Raw genomic sequence first — 20,699 nt, forward strand, 5'->3', positions numbered from 1 at the left:
TAAAGGTAGAGAAACTAATGAAAAAGAGAAGATGCGTGACAGAAGAAATATTAGGGATGAAAAGGAGACAAAAACTGAAAAATAACAAGAACATCTTATGCAGAGAATTACACAAGATTATTCAAAACAAAATTGGAGAAACGAAAGAAAAACCATGGTCCAAATCTTCTGCAGAAATGGATAACTAGAAAGATCAAAAATCTTTTAATGTGCAGAAAAAGATCCAGCATGCAGTGAGCCTGTCCCAAAAACAACAAATGCCCACCACTCATAGTCAGAAACAGTTCTCAGATATTTGATCTCAACAGTAAGATCGTAGTGTGCAGTGATTATGAGCTACTAATGTTGAGAACGGTGACCTCCATTCCTTGCCCTAGAAACCGGGCAACAGTGATCCTTGGTGTCATGAACCATAGTTTCATTACCTTGGTAACTGTGAGTACAATGTCGGTGGAGGTGACAAGCTGCTGGGGACTTCCGATGAGCTTGTAACCAATCACTTCAGGAAGCATCATGCTGATGGGCTGCCCTAGCATCACAGCTTCAGCTTCAATGCCACCCACACCTGGGCAAAGACAAGAAGATCATCAAACACAACTGTCCTGTTCTTAGGCAGCCAAACAAAATGCAACTAGCTGACAGAGAGGAAGAAAAGAAAACGGAGTAGCCTCAAGTGTGGGCAATGCAAATAATTCTGGATGTTTTACAGTTTTAATTCAGCAAAATAATTTACGGATCATAGGAATACCAGAGAAGCCATGCCAGATCAGATCACTTACCAAAGTCCACAAGCAGGACATGACAGAAAAGCAATTATCCCCACTCATTCCAAACAACAGATGCCAACTTAATAACTATGGTTAGCACTGAACAACCTTTTTAAGGCTAGCACAATTCTCTTCCAACATCACACATCAGAGAAGGAGGTGCTGTTCTGCAGCTAATATTATACCAAGCATAACAGTCCTTAGTTAAGGTGACCTGCTGAACAGAGAGCATGTGGGGAAACTGTGCCCTAATATCTTTTGTTTAAGAAAAGGATTAGGTGTCCAAGTTCCTTTGGGGCAGGGATCTGTCACCCTGTGGCTGCTAAAGAAATATGTCCTCCTGTCCTCTTTTGGACTTGTATGTATGACTTCTTAAAAACGTTTTTAATTTGTTCTTAAATAATGGTGGATTTTAAAAATGTTTACAAGTTTTTTAGTTTGTTTTTAGAGAATGTTTTCTTATCTGCTATTCACTGCTGTAGGAGTTCCATATGGTACTGGAAGAAAGGTCAAATATGTGATTTGCTAGGAGATGGTGAATTACAGTTCCTCTAGAAACATAAAATACATTATTGTTGGGTTTTCTTTAAATGTAAGCACTTGGACTGGAATTAAGCAAGGTTTTCACTGGACTGTAATATTCTAACCATTTAGCCTTGTTTGGGTGCAGAAAGAGCAGTTGGCTGTTGTTTATGTTGAGTTTCATTTTTGAAACCTGGTTCTTAACCATTTGTTGAAAGTTCAATGTGTCCAGAATCTAAACAAATGAGTATTGTGGGCTAAACTTCATCTGTCAGAGCCAAACAGAGTACACCCAGTGAACCAATGGGACTTTCGAACCTAGCACACGCACAAATCACATTGATGAATGGGTCTATTCTAGCTGGACTAATAATTAAGATTCATGCCTGTGAGTCTTGACATTCTCTGTCTCTCTCTGATCTTCCCGCTTACCCTGAAAATTAACACAGCCGCCTTCATATTAACTCCACTGCCTTTTATCAACCCTCGGTGTCTCACTGCAGGCTAAGTTGCAAGTGATGTTTCAGCTCTCTTAATCACTCCTAATTTCACTTCTTTTTAAACCATGGCTAGGAGATAATATGGGTGTCATTAACCAAGGATGGAACTGAGGAAGCTGACTTCCTATGAGCCAGTGTCTTGTTCATTACTTATCGTCATGCAGACCTCCAACTGCTGATGCTTTTGTTGCTAATCTGGCGAGGTGCCTGGCATTCACAACTAGATATGCGACCGGCACCTTATCAGATAATTGTGGTGATGTCCATAGCTGGTGCTCCATATGCAAATACTGAACAGGATACTAACAATTATATTCATGCCTTGTTATTAGCCAACACGGGATCCAAAGAATGACTTAAATTAACACACCATATCTTTCTGTACATAAGATGCCCCCATGTATAAGACAACCCCTACTTTTCTAACCCAACATTAAGAAATCAATATTTCAAACATAAAACAGAACATGTTTTATTTTTTTAAAAGTATTCAAATACTAAAGGCATATTTAGTACTGCCGATTAGGTAATATTTTAAAGATGAAATGATGCATCACTCTCCATTCTGGGCATATCACTTTCTTCAACCTTGGCAGATGCAAAGTTCCCTCTAAGTTGGGCACACCCACGCACGTGCACGCACATACACACACACAGACGTCTCTGCCTCCTTCCACAGAGCTTTCTTTCTCCCTCCACAATTGTGTTCAACCCCTTAGGTTCCTTCACAGGGGGGGGGGGGCGGAATCACGCATGCACACAGAGGCAGTGTTGCACAAGAGAAAGGCAGAGCTCCATCCAGTGGGGATGAAAATTAGAGGGTACATTGGGCGGAAACCTCTTTGCAGAGACAAGGTATTGGCAGTTTTGCTGTGCAACCGCGGGGTCCTTTCAGCTGGTTACCCCCATGTATAAGAGGACCTCCAATTTTTGGTCTAAAATTTTTAGAAAAAAGTATTGTCTTATACACAGAAAAATACGGTATTTACATTCTGCTAAATATCCAGTAAACAGGAAGCTCAAATTTAAAGGTACATACCCCAGCCAAGCACTCCTAAGCCATTAATCATGGTGGTATGGGAATCAGTGCCCACTACACTGTCTGGATAGTAGTACCCATTTTGATCATCCACGACTCTCGCCAAGTACTCTAAATTCACTTGATGAACAATCCCAGAGCCAGGGGGAATAATCCTCATGTTCTGGAAGGCTTGGGAACCCCACTGAAACACAAAATGGAAAAGGAGCAATTGCTTTTATCCAGGAAAAGGAAGATCTAGCCAGTGATTTATTCATTCATTCAAATTATAAAATCAAGTTGTGTCAGCTGGTATAAGGATTTGAAAAGTCAGCAAGTCAATTGCATCTGAAGAGTCAGTAACTATGGCATTCAGCCATTGACCCCACCCCTGTCTGGGTTCCATCCAGGTCTTATTGCCCAGTTTAGGATCACACCTCCATTTTTTTCCTTACACAAATCTTTTTTTATATATAACTAAGAAAGCTTTCTTGTGCTTTCTAGTACCTAGATGTTTTAAAAAAAAACAGTGTGGAGGGTTTCACGGGTGCTGAAGGGTTCCCAAAACATGGCATGATTTCTCCCACCCACTGCAACTCACAAATTGGTCTTGTCACTTTTTTTTAAAGTTGTAAAAATTTGAGCAGTAATCTTGCTAGGAGGCCATGCTGCCCAATCCAGCCTACAGTTGGTCAGCTGCAAATTACAGAGTCAACAACATTGGTTTATGACAAAAGAAGCATAATTCTAATTAACTGTTTCAATTGTAATTTTTATGATTTTATATATTTTATATTGTTCTGTTTTATTTATGTAAGACACGGTCTAGAGGGGCAGGGTAAAAATCCAATAAATAAATAAATAAAATAATTACAGGAGATAAGCCAACACCAAAACTCTGAATTTGAGAAGGTCTGAGGTCTCCCTGAGTCTAGCAGGGAGTATATCCCACATACTTCAGTCTAAATCCAGTTATCAGACCAGACCAGAACCTCTAAATTAATGGATCTTTGGGAGGGCAACACATATAAGTTCCATGGATTCAAGAGATCTACTCCAGCTGAGACCAACAATGAATGGACTAAAGCAAAAGTACAACTTTTTACTACTGTCATATGCAACAGCAAGTGGTCATAAGAGCTTACAAAATCAGCTTGGGAGACATATGCAGGCCATTGGCTATGTATAGGTTGCCAACCCCTGGTCTATAGTCTTAGGTTCTTCCCTTTGCAGCTGCCTCCTCTGATACAGACTTAAGGCCATGCCCAATTTTTTCACTTGTACTGTACAGAACTGTGATCCCACAGTCTGGCCATCTTTTTAGACCTCCCAGATACTAGGTTCTCTAAAGCCACGGGGGTATATAAAGAGGATGGATACTTCCTCTACCTTTAAGAACTCAAATCTTTCTCTATTTCTTTCAAACTCCAGATCTTGATTCTTCTGTAAACTGTCTGGCCTGCAAGTAAAATATAAGGATTATCGAGGTGGTAAACCTTCAGTAGGGTCTGATGCGTGGGTGGGCAAAAAAAAGAAAAACAAGCAAAGTGAGGTCTGTATTCCTTTAGCTCAACAATTTTATATACTTTAATTACCTTATACCAGGGAGTCAGAAAGAGGAGCTGCAAAGAGAGCTTAAGAAGCTTTTGCAGTAATTCCTACTGTCTGTCTCAACTCCTAAATGTAGGCATGTTGGATGAGTCTCACCTGAATGTGAAAGCAATGGAAAATGTTCTAAAACATTAATTATAGAAGCAGAAAAGATCCTAGTAGGGGGAAAATATTATATTGCTGATCTTGACTAAGTGGTGCAGTACCTCAAAAATGTACTGTGCACTTTAGAAGCACTGGGATGTAAGCCAAGATAAGAACATAAGAAGAGCCGTCCTGGATCAGACCAACACCCTATCTAGCCCGGCATCCTGTTTCCCACAGTGGCCAGCCAGAGGCCCACAAGCAGGACAGGAGCGCAAGAATCTCTTCTCCTGAAGGACGTATAGGGTATATCCACCACGTCTAGCGCTCATGGAGACCCTTCTCCATAAAGTCATCTAAAGCTGATTTTAAAGTTGTCACAACTGATGGCCAGTGCAGCATCTTGTGCTGAGGAATTTCACAGTTTAACTATACATTGGAAGAGATACTTTTAATCTTTGCCTGTCAACCTCCCCCTCCCCTCGACTAACTTCAGTGGATGATCCTGGATTCTAGGAATGTGTGACAAAGAATAATATCCCATGAATGAAAAAAACAACAACATATTCACATTCACTTGCTCCACAATATGCATAACTCCACCATGTGTCTGTAAGGAAAGGGAACATGTGGGTCCCCATATGTTGCAGGACTTCACCTCCCGTCACTCCTGATCATTTGGCATACCACTGCATGGGATGGATTACAGTCCAGTAATATGAAGGACGGCCATAGGGCCTCTACTAGTGGAATTATCCACCTTACATGCCAAGATAATTTGGTCAGCTTTGGGTCTTGTTGGGACCCACTGATGATAGGAGGGCATTTGCTGTTTAGTCTCGGATAGCAAAATATCTTTGCCAAAAATGGAATAACAACTATTTAGATAATTAAAAATATGCTGCCCTTACATGACATGCCGTATCTACTGCCTGAAGCAACTGCTGCACTTTATCTAACAGTAGAAGACATGGGGATGAATAAAAAAAAGATTGCAATATTAGTCTAAAATAGCTGATTCATTAAATATTAGACCCTTCATATCCGTGCGTTCCAGAGACCCCCACAAATACAAAGCGACAAATATTTCCCCATTTTTATTCATCCCCCATACAATAAAAAAGGCCATCCTATGGCTTTTCCATTCTGCCTACTGGCCCACCGATCAGTTGATCAGCAAGCCAATAGGCAGCCGCAGCCCCCAGCCACCCCCACCCCTTCCTCTTCCTACCTCAGCTACCCCACCAACACCCCTTACCATAATCGTCGCCACCGCTGCCATCGTCTCCATCAGGCTTCCGCAGTCATGAACTGTAGAAAGGGAAACTGGGTACCCTTTGCAAAGATGGCAGCTGTGGCTTCATTTAGGGTAGCCACAGCTGCCATCTTTGCAAAGGGGGGGAGGCGGCAGGGGAGGTTGCAGCAGGGGGGTGGCAGTGGCAGCGGGGTGGGGTGAGTTTTTTTAGTATCCCCATGAGTCAACAAATAAATTCGTTATTCGTCAGTTCATGGGGGCAACTTCGTGCTTCATGAGTCATCAGCTTTTGACGACTCACGAAGCAGGATGATTTGCCAAAATGGTGAGTCGTCGCCATCTCTAAACAGTTGGGCTGGCTCTACTGTAAAGTGAGCCTTGTAAGGGTACACTGTTTCTACATTAACAATGCTCTCTGCAATTTTAACGTACAGTACCTGGGTGAGAGGGGGAGCTGGGCGTCAATGCCTCATTATTTTGCACATTTGTTTACAGAACTTCCTATTACTCTCTGAGGACTTTCTAAAAGTCCCAATGGAAGAGGCAAGATCCTATGCCCTGCCTTACCTTTTATTAAAGTCAACTTGGATGGAATGATCAATCACTAAATCAGCAGGACAGACTGGGTTGATTTTTTCTGGGTCTCCTTCTAGGGCCTTCACAGCATCACGCATAGCAGCAAAATCAACCACTGCAGGGACACCACTATAATGGAACCAAGAAGAAAATGAGGCAAGTTTATAAAATAAACGGTGTATTTTAATGTAATTGTTTTCTTTGAAATTGTCTCATGTTTTAATTGTATTTTTTTAAAATTCAGTTTTACTGTGAGCCTTCTTGAATCCCATTTTTGGGAGATAGCCAGGATGCACAGTGAATAAATAAAAATAGGTAGGCAGGCAGATTGGCAGGCAAGTAGAGGTAGACAGAATCACACTGATTTGCAAATGGCCTCCTAAAGCCAGAGGCACAAAGAGAAACAACCAGTAGTTGGAAACATACAGAATTCCAGCATTTGTGCTAAATTGCAAATTGCAACATGAAAGAGACAGTGTGTGTGCTTGTGTGCTTGTGTGCTTGTGTGTGTGTGTGTGTGTGTGTGTGTGTGTGTGTGTGTGTGTGTGTGTGTGTGTGTGTGTGTAAGACGGAATACACAGGTCTATAGCTTTTTTCTAAATACTAGTGGACTACAAACTATGATTTGTAAAAACCTGTAAGTAAAAGTTCTGTTTCATAACACCAACTAAAATATTCAATTCACGAAAGAATATACAAATGCAGATGCTTAACTACATGAAATTGGTGGACAGCCTGAACAGGAATCAGTTTCTATATGCTTTCCCTGAAACTTCCAATATTTTTTGTGACTCTTTTCCCCAAGGATAAACTGCCTGCAATGCATCTGGGAGTTCCAGTAGGGTGTTGGGGATACAGTGATGTTCTGGGACCCAGGAGATCTGGGTTCAAATCTCTACTCGTCCATAGGAACTGCAGCAATAAACCATTCCTTGAACATCTCACATGCCTCAAAAATCACGTGGAGCAAAAACTGCACCTGATTATAGAAATAATGAAATGACTGTAGGCTGCAATAACAGGAAGTGTTTATAGTTTCCGTGCTGATGCCTACAGTCCAAGCTTACCAAAACAATAACAACACAACAGCAACAAAAAAACAGACATAGCCACATTTGGGGGGAGAATTAGGTGGCTATTTCAGACTCGCCGTATTGGACATGCTGTGGTTAAATTATTGAAAAAATAATATACGGATCAAAAGTTCCGTTAGAGCAAAGAAAAGTTTCAGTCCAAATATAAGCTGTTGTGGTAGGTAAATAGTTTAGATCTTTCATCGTATTTATGACTTTAGATATTTTCTGCATTTCATAGCCTACTAGAGGATCACTCCATCGAGCTAACAAACCCCAGATTTTAGCTTTAGAATGACACCATGGCTACTTGTGTAATCATTCAGGATTGGAGTGAAAAGGAAACACCGCAAAAGATTGCTTGAACACAACCCTGCTCCTTTGTCATGGAAAACAAAGGAATTTTTTAAACATATTATCACACCATTACTTGACCTCCTTAAAAATACTTTTGACAATGAAATATTCCTACAGCCAGGACCATAACTGGGCATGGCAGCAACAGCTGAACAGCATCTCTGCTAGGAATGCTGTGTATGTCTACCAAACCTCTATGTATGAATGAGCAAAGCAACCCACACTCACCTGGAATAGATTCAAATAAATAATTGCCAGTTTCTTTAAAACCAGACATTAATTTAAGCCAGGCTGGGAGTATAAACTAATAATTCTTGCACTTTTTCCTCTACAATGAAACACCACCACAGATTTTCATAGTCCTTTTTAGCTGGATTTGGACAAAGCCTAAAGTCTAACCAGATCAAATCCATGGTGGGAATGCTTCAAGCAGTGAAGCATATATTCCTTCTACACAACAGAAACAAAGGTGCACTAAAGGTTACAAAAAGGCAGTGTCAAAACTCCCGGGGTGGGAAGGAGTGGGATTAAGCCTGGTTTAAGATTCAGTTTGTTCATTCTCATGCAGTCTATTGCTGACTCCAGGCATTGATTCCGGACAGAGACATTCCTTGGAATTAGCAGTTTCGTGTAGATGTTAAACAGCACAGCGGATAAAACCGAACTCTGGATGTCAACAGCGAAGGTGTCAAACAGAAATCCCCTAGCACCACCTTCAGGATTCACTCCTTCAAGAAGGACTGGAGCCACTGCCAACACAGTGCACCCCAATCCCATCCTATCCGATACAGGCAGCACAGAAGGATATAATGGTCAATAGTATTGAAAGCCACAGAGAGGTCCAGCAGAACCAACAGGGACATACTCCCCCTATCCAGTTTCCGGTGTAGGTCATATATCAAAGCGACAAAAGCAGTCTTACACTGTAACAAGGCCTGAAGCCAGTTTGAAATGGATCTAGATAATCCACATAATCTAAGTACAGTGGTGCCCCGCTTGACGATTACCTCGTTAGACGAGGAAATCACTTGATGACTAGTTTTTTGTGATTACAATCGCAAATCGATGATTGAATGGGGTTTTTTCGCTTCCCGACGATCAAAACAGCTGATCGTCGGGGTTTCAAAATGGCTGCCCGCTGTGTAAAATGGCTCCCTGCTGTGCTTTAGGACAGATCCTTCGCAAGACAGGGAGCAGAAAATGGCTGCCCTATGGAGGATCTTTGCTGGACGCTGAGGTATTTCACCCCTTGGAACGCATTAACCGGGTTTTAATGCATTTCAATGGGCTTTTTTATTTCGCTTGACAAGGATTTCGTTCTACAGCGATTTCGCTGGAACGGATTATCCTCGTCAAGCGAGGCACCACTGTATCACTACAGCTGGTAAGCCACCACCCACTCCAGAGCCTTAACTAAAACTGGAATATTAGAGACTGGCCTGTTCAATACTGTAAGGTTAAGGGAGGGCTTTTTCAGTAAGGGCCTTACAACTTGATAGCTAAATGTTTTTTAAAAATGATAAAGTCCTCTCTTTGGAACTACAGGGAAGTAGTGGCTGGTATGTAATGCTGATTATATGTTTGAAAGTGGAACAGGAGGGAAGCATCACTACAGTTATTAAATTCAAAGAATAATGGATCCCTTTTCTGACAAAAATGAGGAATTCTTGTGTTAAAACAAGAGTCACATAGCTGCTACAGCTCTTCTCCTGCTGTACACATAACCTCCCATGAGTTGGAGTGTTACATTCTGAAGCGTAGAGCTTGCTCTACGTTACGTAGGCTCCCCAAACAATTTAGAACTGTTGAAAAGCTAGGCTTCTAAACCTTATGGGGAACCTGCATGAGCAAAACAGACTCTCTACTGCAGCTGTTCTCCAGTTTGTGGAGGACGGTGAGTGGGAAGGAGCTGGTGCTGCCCGTTTCTTCTGTCTTCACTTGCATGGGCAATTTAGAGGTGTATTGGGTAGGTGACAAGTTTTCAGATGCAGAAACCTTGTTCCTCATGCTTTTCCATGCTTAAACACAGACATTTGCACATTTATCCACACTGGAAATCTGTCCATCTTTCTACAGGGAGCTATAGAAAGCCTATTCTTTGAAGAACAGAGTAGCACTGGTCAGCTGCATGTCCTTCCCAAGCTGCCACTTATTAACCCAATGGCAGGATTTGGTAAGACAGAATTTTGATTAAGCTGAGCAGGACAACTTTCAGGGCCAATTCTTAAAAGGGTCAGAATCAAATATTTACATTCGCCAACAGACGCTGGTTTGCAGCTTTGTGCACTTGTGAAACCTACTATGCCACTTTGTTGAGAAATGAACGTTATCCTGGAAGAACTGGAATAATACAAGACATAATATGAGCAAAAAGCATTTTGTAATTTCCTATACGTGACAGAAGCACCCAAGATAAAACTGAGTAATTCATCAAATCTAGGGTGAAGACACCACTAAAGAGGTTTCTGCATGGAGCCTTCAAAAATTTCAAAGTCCTCCTTTTATACAGCAAGGGTTCCCTTCCCATTACAGGTAAAGCAAGAGAACCTAACCAAGCATAAAGTAACATGCAGAACTATGGTCAATACACAGAAAGGAAAGAGGCCAGCACATACACAGTACTATTTATTATTTTTAGCAATGCAAACCACTAGGCTCAAATCTGAGGGAAGTGGCTCAGACTTGTATTCTAATAGCTGGACTCTGCTGCAGCTTTTAGGTTGTACTCAGTTTAGATGACTACACAAAGACCTTGGACTGTTTTGGTGCCAATGTCATGCTGGCCCTCAATACAATGTAATATGATACACACCCACAGATCCCCTTTCCTGGATACCATCCACCTGGTGATCTTTTTTTCTTATATTTAAAAAAAATGGTCTGTGCAGAGGTGATCAAACGCTAAACTAAGGTTCTCAATGCAATTCCCAAAGAAGTGCTACAAAGAACAACTCCACAGTCCTTCTTGAAAGTCCTGGGTAAGTTCAGTTAGGCCCATTCTACAGAACTATGGGATTGACACAGAGTCTTTGCCCACTTTTGCCTCTATTAGAGTCCAGCAACTGGTTAAAGAAAAAAAAATCAGTCTTCACTTTAGGTGGCTGGATTTGTGTGCCATCTCACAAATGTCCTATTCTCGTTAGTTCTTCATGTATGAAACATCATTTGGTCTGGAAAATGATTTTGTTTATCTAACTTCAGCCCCTTTAAGAAAAGCATCCACAGCTTTTCATTTTCAGGGTATGCCATCAGATTCTGTATCTGTGGATCAGGAGAAGTCGAAGATGCTTTCCATTATTTAGTTGCCCTTTATATAAGCACCCCAAAAGTCAACTTCTTGCTGCTATTCTCAGACTCCTGTGTGATAGACACCCCTTAGCTCAATTTTGTATGCTGCTTGTGGGTAGAGATATCACTACTACCTAGCAAGTAGCAAAATTTGCTTTGACAGCAAAGAAAATATGTGCCAAGCACCAAAAGTCTTAAGAAAGAAGGGAAGTTATGTCATCTTGTATTTATGTACAGCTATATGGTATCAGTACAGTTTTGTGTTGCCGCTGATATTGTGGTGACCTATGGTTTTAAACAAAAACACTTGTTCTGTTTTGTTCAAGGCAATGATAAGATGATCTCATGCTAAACTTGATAGTTTGTTTAAAAAAAAATAAAAAAATATTTTGGGGCAACTGTGGAGAAAGATTGCAGGGGTGGGTATTCCTGCTGTCCCAAATCATTAAACCCCAGCTGAATACACCATCATACCACTACCCAGAGCCATGCCCACACCATCCTTTTGCAGAATAGAACAAATGAGCACACTGGGAAAATAGTGTTCAAATTGTTCTGCCCCAAAAAAGTAGAAGCCTCCAGTGGCAGAGGGAGAATCTCTGAATCAGAACCAGAAAGGGCTCCACTGATTTGTATTGGTCCTTGTGTCACGTGATCATTTAAAAATGTGTTGACTTCATCAATTAAGAAATGTTGTTAGGAAAAAAAATGCTCATCTTTTTGCCCTTGTATAGGGACAGACAATCTCACATTCAGGTACTCATTTTTTTTGACTAGACATTTCAATGTGTTGAGCCACCCTTGTTCATTCAGGATGAAAAGATCCCCAAGCATTCATTACATCCTTAGATGTACCATACAACAATCTAGAGATGTTCCTGCTGACTTCACTAAGAACCATGAGACAGGAGAAATATATTTTTATATAATACAGTACAATATATGATCTAACTACTGTTGCTTAATATGAGGACTGTAGGTATAAAGAACTGAAAAACAAACAAAACAACCCAGTTGACCTCCAAACTTGATTTAATCCTTACTTGGGAAGTATGACTGTTATAGGAAATCAGCATTACAAATATGTTGGCACTGGGAATACTGGCTACCATTCTCCATGAATGAAGTTCAAAGGACAGCAAACTTCTGATTCAAATACTATATAGTGAAGTGCAATTGGTTACTTTTTAACCCAAATGTCTGTTTATCCAACTCAGTTCACATGTTGCAAATCTTCTTTCAAGGATAGATTGCTATTCAATGGAGTTGACTTGTAAATTCAGATTTGCATTTTATTTATTCAAAATTAACCCCTAGTCACTGAATTTCCCAATTACTTCAAACATGTTAAAGTAAGCAAGCTAAAAAAAAATAGTATCCACTTCCCTAATGGGTTAACATACTAAATCTGCTAAATGAAACAATGTATAAACCTAAATATAAGGTTAAGTAATACTGTATCAGAAACTGGAACATTCTGCTAGACCAGGGGTTTCCAAATTTCAGCCCATGGGCTACATCCAGCCCAACTTGCCTTTTTATCTGGCCCAGCGAACACTGCAGGCTCAGGTCCATTCCCTTTGGCCCATGTGTTCCTTCGGCCCTCAAAAATGTGTAAAATATATGATGTGGCCCTCATGCTGGAAAGTTTGGAGACCCCTGTGCTAGACAGACAGACAGACAGATATAGATAATCCCCAGAAAAACATTTTCTCCAGCGAAAAAGGTTCTAATTTCCCCTCTTTTCTGCCTTATTTAGGAGTTCAGAATTTTAATGCTTTTCACAAGATCTGACATAGAGGATAGGTCTGAGTGTAGAATAGTCTCTTGAAACAATTATTCTAACTTCTTGAAAGGTAATCTGTAAATGGTGCAATCACACAATAAATTAAGCACAGGGCTATTCTAAAAGATGGCACTGTTATGTTCTGTTCCATTCCCACCACTGCAATCGGTAGTAAAATTTAAGCTATGCCCTGACACCATCACATTTTGCATTCCCTAAGCACCACCAGACAATAATGTGTAAGAGTAGAAGGGAAACCCATGATTGTTATATGATGTTATGAAAACCAGATCATTAACTTTATTGCATTACAGATGTGCAATGGAACTAGACACAGAGATCCCATTTTGGAAAACAGCCCATTAGTTTATCATAACTTTTATTTCTATCCCTAAAGAATTACATATCAGTTGCTCCATTTTTAAAATCAGTTTTATCTTGTATTACATGCTTTTACTAGGACTGCAGTATTTGAACTGGTTAGTTCTTGAGTGATAGGCTAGAGTCTATAATGAGTTAGATTGAGGATCTAACTCATTATCTATTGTTCTGTCTGTCCCCTCTATAAAAATCCTAGAGAAAGATTTCTGTCACCCATCATTCAGATGTATTTTAACTGTACCACCACTTAAACAGTAGTAGGATTGCTTGCTGATGCACAGTTGCACATTACATATGCTGTAGCACAATTCGCACTAGCAGCTAAGAAGATGAGGCTTCGAGTTGTCAGGGATCATAATGCCACACAAATGCTGAATACAGTGGACTTACATTTTACGTTATGACAATATTCTTAGACCGGGTTTTATTGGTTTTAATGTAATTACCTGTTTTAATTGGATTTTATATGCTACAGTAGTCAGTACATTGTAAAGGTCTATGGCCAGAAACAATAAAGTTTATATGTATGTATGTATGATAGGCTAGAGTCAGCTACGTTAAAATGGTTCATGAGGCATTGTTTGTTTAATAAACACTGTTTTACAGGTATGTAGAGAGGAGGTGTGTGAATAAAACTACAGAAACATGTGGGCTTGCTGGGGAGCTAGTGGTTTTGGTCTCCGGCCACAGAGCCAGAAGCTGTGAGTTCGTTTCCCCACTGGGCCTCCCTGGCAGGGTCTCGACTTGAGAGGGTCCCTTCCAGCTCTGCACTTTCAAGGTTTACTGGGAAAGAGGCAATGCTCAGCCCTGCTAAGATGTTGTGGTGTGCAGTGTCATTAACTGCAAAACACATAAAAGGCCAGGCTGGCCCCATCTTTGCTCTCCTTCCACAATCAGGCAAAGGCCTTCCTCTTCAGGCAAGCCTTCCCTCAGTAATCCAGCTACCTGTGTGTGGTTTTTAGATGGATTATTGCTTTGACAAGATTTCCAGTATTTTTGTGTTTTCCATTTCTAAGAGTAAGATTTCTTTGGATACTTCATGATCAGTGCCTTAATATTGCCTGTTAATCTTGTAGGATGCCTCCTTATCCATTGTTTGTAGTTTTTAATAGTCTTTTAACAATGTTAACCACAGTTGTATACTCCCTGTTTTCAACTTTAAATACTTGTCTTTCATTTTTTGTAAACCGCCTTGGGTCCTTACCAAGGAGAAAGGTGGGGTATAAATATTTTAAATGCATAAATAAATATTAGTACTCACAAAGGCTTTCACGGCCGGCCACAGAGACTGGCGAAAAGTTAGGAAGAACAACCTTCAGAGCACGGCCAAGAGCCCGAAAAACCCACAACAACCAAATATTAGTACTTTAAGAATATAATAAATCTAAAGTTATCTACATAAGCCCTCATCTCTGGGCTTCCTCCTACTCAAATTTAGAGAGTAGCCAGGAAGACCCTCTAGAACAGTGGTTCTCAAACTAGGGTCCCCAGTTTGTTAATGGACTGCAGTTCCCAGAAGCCTTCATCACTTGCTGTGCTGGCCAGGATTTCTGGGAGTCGCAGTTCAAGAACATCTGAGGACCCAAGTTTGAGAACCACTGCTCTAGAAGGTATCTCCCCCTCCCCCCATTGTGTAACAGTATTCCCAGTAAAGCTTACATAAGACCAGCTTGTATTCCTTTCAGTACCAGGTTTTTGTTCTCCCAGCCTTTTTTTTAAGGGATTACTTTAATCTCCATGATATTCTGGCAGTATTAACTCCTGTATTTTTAAAAACTGCTTTTAGCTCTTTGTTTGTACAGTATTTGCTTCATAAGAAACTCTGGTGGTATTGCTGTTTTCTGCTGATGTTTGGTGTCTTAATTTTTTTTATTTTTTAAGATTGCCTGTACTTGTCCGAGGGGTTTGGTTTTTAAAGACTGCATGTTATCTAGGGAATTTATTTCATTCATGGGTGTCTCATAAAGCAATAGCAAAAATGTTAGAAGCACACATATCAAGGTCACTGAGATATCAGAAATACAATGAATGTGAATAGCTCATTAGGGGCAGTAAGAACTATACCTGGAAAACAGATACAAGTAAAATAAAGATTTTCTGAAATCCTGAGGTCCACAAGTTTTTGCTGACTTTCCTAGTTCAAAAATGTTAGTAGTGCTGACACCATGATCCAGAACTGACTGAGATCTGGACTAATATTAAAACAAAATCCACAAGCTGAAGAGAACTGGTCCAAGGGCACAACGCACATAGCTAAATAGCAACCACAGGACACTCTCAGGGTGCACCACTGGAGCTGTAACACAGCCCAGGCTGAGTGTTCTTTGAGGAGCAAGTAGACGGGTGCCTCATTTGTAACACTCAAACTAAAACAAAGCCATACGCAGACCCAGGTAGTCTCCACAAACCTCAGTCCTTGCAGAAAATTACTTTGACCCTAATTGCTTCTAGGCACAGTTTTTATGTTACAGTCACTTTGCACTGTTCATAAATTTCGCACAAGGTCCAGATGACCCTATGTTCCACTTGCAAGCTCCCCATATTTTCCAAATACTTTCCCCAGCATTTTTCTTACAATAGCAAAATGATTAATGAGGAAAAGAGGGAATGATACACGGTGCCTTTTGATTAGTAATGCTAGGAGTGTCTCCTCACTTAGAAGGAAAAATATATTACCTGAGATCAGTGGTTCCCAACCTTGGATCGCCAGATGTTCATGGCCTACAACTCCCAGAAATCCTGGACAGCACAGCTGGGGGTTTTGGTGGTGAAGACTTCTGGGAATTCCCCAGAACACTGGGGAACCCAAGATTTGGAACCACTGTCATGGACTGAAAGAAAATAAAGCAAATAAACGTATAAAGCTCACGTCAGGTCTTGCAGAATAACTCGGGCAGGTCTGAACGGCACTTCAATGTTCTTGTGCTGTGTTACATCCCAGTTGAGGATATTTTCAACATCATTCTTCTTCACCAGGAACTCATCGCAATTGCGAACAGCAGCCTCCAGCAACACTCTGATGGAAAATGGTAATCGTCCTAGAAAGGGGGGGGCAACAACAATGGAGGAGATTGGTGAAGAAAGCATTTCGCCCCTACACTGCCAGAATTCAGCCAAGGTTGTTGGACAGTTGGGCTGCATTAAATAAGGAATTTCTGTACTGGCAGCTCATGGAAGCCAAACCTATACACAGTTTAAAAACAAACAAACTATACAGTACATATAATGTGAGAATAACTGCAATTTGCTAATCAGCTTGTTTTGTTTTGTGATTGATCATCTGCACCTCAGCATGGATTTTGTTTGCAAAAGTGATTGACAAAATATGACTGACACCAGTTTTCTGGAACATTAATGGATTTCAACCTCTAACGATGGGCTTTCTGTAATGTACAGTTTGGCCCTAATTCTTGGGACAGGGAGCCGTGTTCTCACAGTAACTCAAAGCTTTCCTTGTAAAAAGGTAAGGTGGGGAACCAGGAAGGGATACATGATGCCTAAGGAGCCATGAGTTCACAATCCATCACAGACTAATTATTGCATATCTGGGGACTCTCTGCCACATTATACGCATAGCATGGTATCAAAAATATCAAGGCAGCTTCATCAACACAGAAGAAGTTCTGTTATATTAAAAGAGACAATTGTTCCATCTCATTTAGTTCCATACTAACAGCTCTCCAGACATTCAAGCAGGTGGGCCTCTTGCTAGTTTGAGATACCACCAACTTGAATTGGACATGTATGGCTACAATGAAGCATGAAGCCACTTTGAGGGTCATACAGCAGAATCCCATTTGTTCTTTCCACCACTGTTGCACAAACAGTTGCACAGCTTTCAAGCTTACACAAGGAGATATATCTCCTTGTAATATCTCCTGTTACAAGCTCAGAGATGGTTCAACTACTCATGCAATGGACTGTTGCATGAAAGGAAGGACCAAAGAGGATTCCACCCACAAAATGTTTCATAATCTGATGATACACAGGTAGATGAGAATACATCCTAAACCCACAGCTGACAAGTAGGTCTCTATGCAGAACAATTCTCTTTCAACACAGTCAACCTACCGTATCGTGGGTCTTCCAAACGTCTCAAATTGAAGAATTTTTTAGTTGGCTGGCTGGGGTCCAGCGGCTCCTCAAGATGTGAAAAAGGATTACTCATGGTTGGAAAGTCTCGATGCCACTGCAAGCACAAGACAGGGTCACTTATTTCACTGATTAAGATTGTACAGCACCTTCCAACAAAAGTTCTCAGCCGTTAAAGCAGATGTAGCCAACATCAGATCAACGGACCGCAGTTGCCAATACCACTTTTATGATCACTTCAAGTCTCTCAGCTCTGCCAAGCTTCTCAACCCCTCACATTTTTAAAATAAGGTTTGGAATAATCTTAATCATCTGCTATAGAGGGCCCTTTGTACTCTCTGGAGACAAGTCAGTGTGCAGTATTCCAAATAAAAAAGTAGTATTTGAAAACAGCTGATGTTGTTTGATCAAACTGAAACCTCTGAAAATGATGAGTCAGTCAACTAAGAGGTGAAAAAAAGGTTAAGATAAATGAAAGTTGTCTAGAACCAAAGGCCTATTTTGGTATCTTTCCTCTAAGCAACTGCTGCAGGCTATTAGTCCCAACTAGGGTAACCCAGTGAATCACTGGAACTCACAGAAGTGGTGAATTAGCAAAATCCCATTGATTCAAGAGATCTTTTTTGGGACTAACAAGTGGATGTAAGCTTTTATTTCTTTCAAAGGGATGTGGCATCTTCCAGGCTACCAATAACAAAACATAAAAAAAGAGAATGTGCTTGCAATTTTCACATGTTTTGCTTTTAAACTGGTGAGGTCCTGAGAGATCTTTCTAATTGTAGCCTGGAATTCTATGAGGATTAAATACAGCAGACATGTCAATTTACAATTATAAAGATTATTTACTCCAAACAAAAAGCCTGACAAGGGGCTGTACTTTCAAGCAGGTTACAACTTGCTAAATAGCTCAGTGGTTTAGGCATCTGGCTGCGAAGTAAGAGGCTGAAAGTTCAATCCATCATTATCATCATCTTAGAACTGCAGAGCTAGAAGGGATCCTATGGCTCATCAAGTCCAGCCTTTGTCAAGGAGACACAGTGGAGAATCAAAGCCCCAACCTCTGGTACCCCAGCCAGACGCCTAAACCATTAAGCTATTCATCAGTTCTTCTAAGTTCTCCAGCAGTTCTTATTAGAAATGGGGGTATTCGTATGCAAATATGAATATTCCCGCACATGTGGCAATAACGATGGTCCACTCACCAACCCACTGCTGCTGCAGACACCACAATTCTTCCAATGGCTCTGCAGATTGCCATCGGCTAGCCACTCCTGGAAGGAGGCTAAGCCTCGCTGCAAAGTCGAAAAGTGGCTCGATCTGCAGAACCACTGGAAGAATGGTGGTGTCTGCAGCAGCAACGGATTGGTGAGTGGACCGTCCGGCCACATGTGTGGGGATATTCGTATTCGTATAGGAATACCCCATCTCTAGTTCTTATCACTGCACCTCCTGGAAGTAGAGCCAGCTTGTGTGGCCTTGGGCAAGCTACACAGTCCCAGAATCTCTGCCAAAAAAGGGAGATGGTAAACCACTTCTGAGTACAGTACTCTCTACCTTGAAAATCCTGGAAAGGGTCACCACTAGTCAGAACTGACTTGATGGCACATAATTACTATTAATGGAACTCCTGATATTCACCAGCTGATTCCCTAACCCTAACCCCAAAACCTTTTTATGAAATACACTGCTAAACACCAAATAATGGATTGCTGTTCTCTTAAAACAATTCATTAAAAATTGATAATCCTGTCATTTTAGAAGCAGCTTCCGAAAACAATCTCCTAACATATGAAGTCAACAAGCATGAAAATAAATGTAATGATGCCTACATTTCAATGTGTTTGCATAAAAGAAGACCGTTACATTTCACAGTGGGTAAACACCAGGGCACCAAAGACAAAGCTATCTGGAGCAAAGTTCGCTGCTTGCAATACTGTTTCACAATACGATACCTTGTATATAGTGCTTACAAATGCTGCAATCAAGCTCTGATTAGAATTTGGTCATAAGCTTCAAAGAGGTGGGAACGCTACCAAGTATTTCTTAAAACATCTGGATCTTAAAACCCCCTATAGAAAAATAAATGCCATGCATCTCCCAGTTTTCAAATACACAGGGGTGACAGTCCTGCTACAGCCTATACAGAAGGAAGTCTTTGAACATTCATTCTACTGATCATACTGACCCTGCTCTAATAAACAGAGAGGCCATTTACACTGCAGATACCATGCTCTGTAAAGTGCTGCTTTGCAGTAAATGGATGTCATTCAGTGCCGAGGCTTTTACTAAAGCCAAGGCAACAGCTAAGAAAATGAAAGCTACATGAGCCATGCACATGATCTAATGAAGAAAAGAGAAGGAAGTGTCCTGAATATCTGTTGCCAAAAATTATTAAAGTTTTTGCTGAGTGAGAAAAAAAAAGGAGGGGATCCATTTATACCATTCTCTACTACATTCTGGACCTTTGTTAATGCATTGTTAACTCATAATTCCATTCCAGTTCCCTTCCCATGAGCATCAAATGACACACAAGCGTTCCTCCTCTCCACTTTTATCCTCACCCTGGAAGATATAGATCAGGCTGAGATCACATCTCCCAACTCCCAGTACAGTTCCTTAATCACTGCAACACAATGACAGTTTGAATACCAAACTCCAGCTTAGGAAAAGATGGATGATTTAGTTCAGGTTCATCTAGGTCTGATACAGCAATTCCCAACCTTGAGTCCCCAGATGTTCTTGGACTAAAACTCCCAGAAACCTTCACTGCTAGCTGTGCTGGATACCTGTAGTCCAACAACATTTGGGGCCCCAAGGTTGGGCACCACTGCTCTAGTGCAGTGGTCCCCAACCTTGGGCCTCCAGATGTTCTTGGACTTCAACTCCCAGAAATCCTGTCCAGCAGAGGTGGTGGTGAAGGCTTCTGGGAGTTGTAGTTCAAGAACATCTGGAGGCCCAAGGTTGGGGACCACTGCTCTAGTGCAGTGGTTCTTAACCTTTTTGAAAGAAACGCCCCCTTGAGCCATTGAGGAAGTTATCATCGCCCCCCTCCCCGCGGTGATGAGATCTTTTATTTATTTATTTATTTATTTATTTATTTATTTATTTATTTATTTATTTACTTACTTACTTACTTACTTACTTACTTACTTACTTACTTACTTACTTACTTACTTACTTACTTATTTAAGACACTTAAATCCAATGACCCCTGAAAACAAAATTCAATTCCAAGAAAATGAAATGCCCCCAAAAACATTTAATGATTTAGTTGCAATCGAATTTTAAGATGCAAAAAGAAATATAAAAAGGGCATAAAAACAAACCGCAATGCAGAAACGAAAAATTTCAAGACGAAAACTCTGAAACTAAATTAAGATTGGAGGAAG

At 40.8% G+C, this 20,699-nt stretch overlaps 1 protein-coding gene across 3 annotated transcripts in view; it reads right to left on the minus strand.

Moving 5' to 3' along the window:
- The window catches only part of ACO1 (aconitase 1), a 50,946-nt gene that overhangs the window by 20,106 nt on the left and 10,141 nt on the right, over nucleotides 1-20,699 (minus strand). For 2 of the 3 annotated variants that reach the window (XM_020804061.3, XM_078384880.1), the window contains exons 2-7: nucleotides 17,290-17,407; nucleotides 16,088-16,256; nucleotides 6,325-6,462; nucleotides 4,197-4,266; nucleotides 2,829-3,012; nucleotides 426-565 (exon numbers count right to left, since the gene is read on the minus strand). In XM_020804061.3, coding sequence (XP_020659720.3) covers nucleotides 426-565; nucleotides 2,829-3,012; nucleotides 4,197-4,266; nucleotides 6,325-6,462; nucleotides 16,088-16,256; nucleotides 17,290-17,386 — 798 coding nt within the window. In that variant the 5' untranslated portion in view covers nucleotides 17,387-17,407. The remainder of the gene's footprint in view (nucleotides 1-425; nucleotides 566-2,828; nucleotides 3,013-4,196; nucleotides 4,267-6,324; nucleotides 6,463-16,087; nucleotides 16,257-17,289; nucleotides 17,408-20,699) is intronic. The other variant, XM_078384881.1, reaches the window with a different exon arrangement.

This window comes from Pogona vitticeps, chromosome 2, assembly GCF_051106095.1.
Source record: "Pogona vitticeps strain Pit_001003342236 chromosome 2, PviZW2.1, whole genome shotgun sequence".
NCBI lineage: Eukaryota > Metazoa > Chordata > Lepidosauria > Squamata > Agamidae > Pogona > Pogona vitticeps.